Raw genomic sequence first — 1,833 nt, forward strand, 5'->3', positions numbered from 1 at the left:
TATGAATTTTAGATTTGGTGGATATGTTTGGCTTTTCATTTTATTTTTCTAATTTTAATTATAAATTATCTTTTTTTTTAATTTCATATAATAAATTGTGAAAATAATTTGTGTTGTGAGTACATCACGTGTCATTAGTGTGAGTTTGTGGTGTTAAGATCACATATTCAGGAGATCAAGTACGTACACGTGTAGTATAAGCTTAAGAGTTAAGCAATTGATTTTATATATAAAAGATTGATTGGGACACACAATCAGGGCGATGCACAACAATTACTTCAAAGAAGGTTAAGAGAGAAAAGAGTAAGATATGGAATTGCCGGAAGGATGCATCGCTGATATTCTGTGCCACACTACTCCGTTGGATGTTGCCAGGATCTCAGTCATTTCTAAGATCTTCTGCTCTGCCGCTGATTCTGATACCATTTGGGATCATTTTCTCCCTTCTGATTATCGTTCCATCATTTCCATGTCTCCTTCCTTGACCAACGCTCCTTCAAAAAAAGCTCTCTATCTCGCTCTCTCTGATCACCCTATCATCATTGACCAGGGTAAAAAGGTAAATAATCTCATCAATCTAGTATGATCATTTCTTAGATTAGGGCTTTTATGAGTATTAATTAAGCTTTGGTTGTTTTCTAATTTTCTGAAATGCAGAGCTTTCAATTGGACAGGAAGAGTGGGAAGAAATGTTACATGCTTGCTGCCAGAGCTCTCTACATTTCTAGCGGTGACGATGAACGTTACTGCCACTGGGTCACCCTCCCTGAGTCTAGGTCAGCTCTTCAGTATTGAATTTTCTTCTAGTTTTTTGTGGAGTTCATTTTATTTTATTTTATTTTATTAATTAATGATAAGACTTATCAAACAAAAGTCACAATGTTAATTAATCTCACCTTTAATGCATCAATAATATATTTATAAGAATTAAGTAAAAGATCGGTGAATTTTATTTCCAATTCATTTATTTTAAACATAAAGCCTACTTATGATAAGATTATTTAAATTTTTGAGTAAGGTATATTGTCATTTAATTACGAGTTATGTTGTGAATGTTTATATTTTTGTACCACATCATTCTTATGTACAAATGTTGTCAACCTATATATTGAACAGATTTGAAGAAGTTGCCAAGCTTAAAGTTGCGTCCAGGTCTGTTATTTGTGGGAAGATAAATACTGTTGATTTGTCCTCAAACACTCAATATGCATCTTTTCTTGTTTTTAAGTTGATCAATGCTCATGGATTTCACTGCAAACCTATGTTTTTATTGATTAACATTTCTGGAGGCCATATATGTTATAAGGCGGTTTGTTTGGACTTGAGGTCAAAAGCTATGGATAGTACATTCATATTTCGAAATGTCAGAAGTGATGGCTTGTTGGAGATTGAGATAGGGGAGTTCTTCAATTCAGGTCAAGAAGATGGTGAAGTAGAGATGTGTGTTATGATGATAGAGGGGAATGGCAGTTTCTATCTTGAAGGAATAGAAGTTAGGCCTAAAATTCTCATCCCATGAAAAATAGTAGATAGCCCTAGAAAATATGTTAAGGGTATTGCAACTTTTGTGGTAGAAAATATGGTCTCCAAATAAATTTCTTTTTCATTTCTTAGTTTTTGACCAAATAAACTTATTATGTGTCTGTTTGTTCTTTATTCCCTTTGCTTGTGTAATCATTCAATCCTAATTTGAAAACACTTCAAAAATGCATATGCATTCATTCCTATTATACTTTATTGTTCTTTATATCTTGATTTCTTTTATTCTTTTCTCGTAATTTTTTTTATAGGAAAATGTTAGTTGTTAGAAATGTTAGTAAATTAATCCCTCAT

General features: G+C 32.4%; 1 protein-coding gene across 1 annotated transcript; it reads left to right on the forward strand.

The window, feature by feature from the left end:
* Nucleotides 1-281: 281 nt before the first annotated feature.
* LOC130719060 (putative F-box protein PP2-B12) lies at nucleotides 282-1,519 on the forward strand. Its single transcript, XM_057569708.1, has 3 exons — nucleotides 282-559; nucleotides 658-776; nucleotides 1,117-1,519. The coding sequence occupies exons 1-3, from the start codon at nucleotides 311-313 to the stop codon at nucleotides 1,517-1,519; spliced, it is 771 nt and encodes a 256-aa protein (XP_057425691.1). The 5' UTR covers nucleotides 282-310.
* Nucleotides 1,520-1,833: the final 314 nt, after the last annotated feature.

Source organism: Lotus japonicus, chromosome 5 (genome assembly GCF_012489685.1).
Source record: "Lotus japonicus ecotype B-129 chromosome 5, LjGifu_v1.2".
Classification (NCBI taxonomy): domain Eukaryota; kingdom Viridiplantae; phylum Streptophyta; class Magnoliopsida; order Fabales; family Fabaceae; genus Lotus; species Lotus japonicus.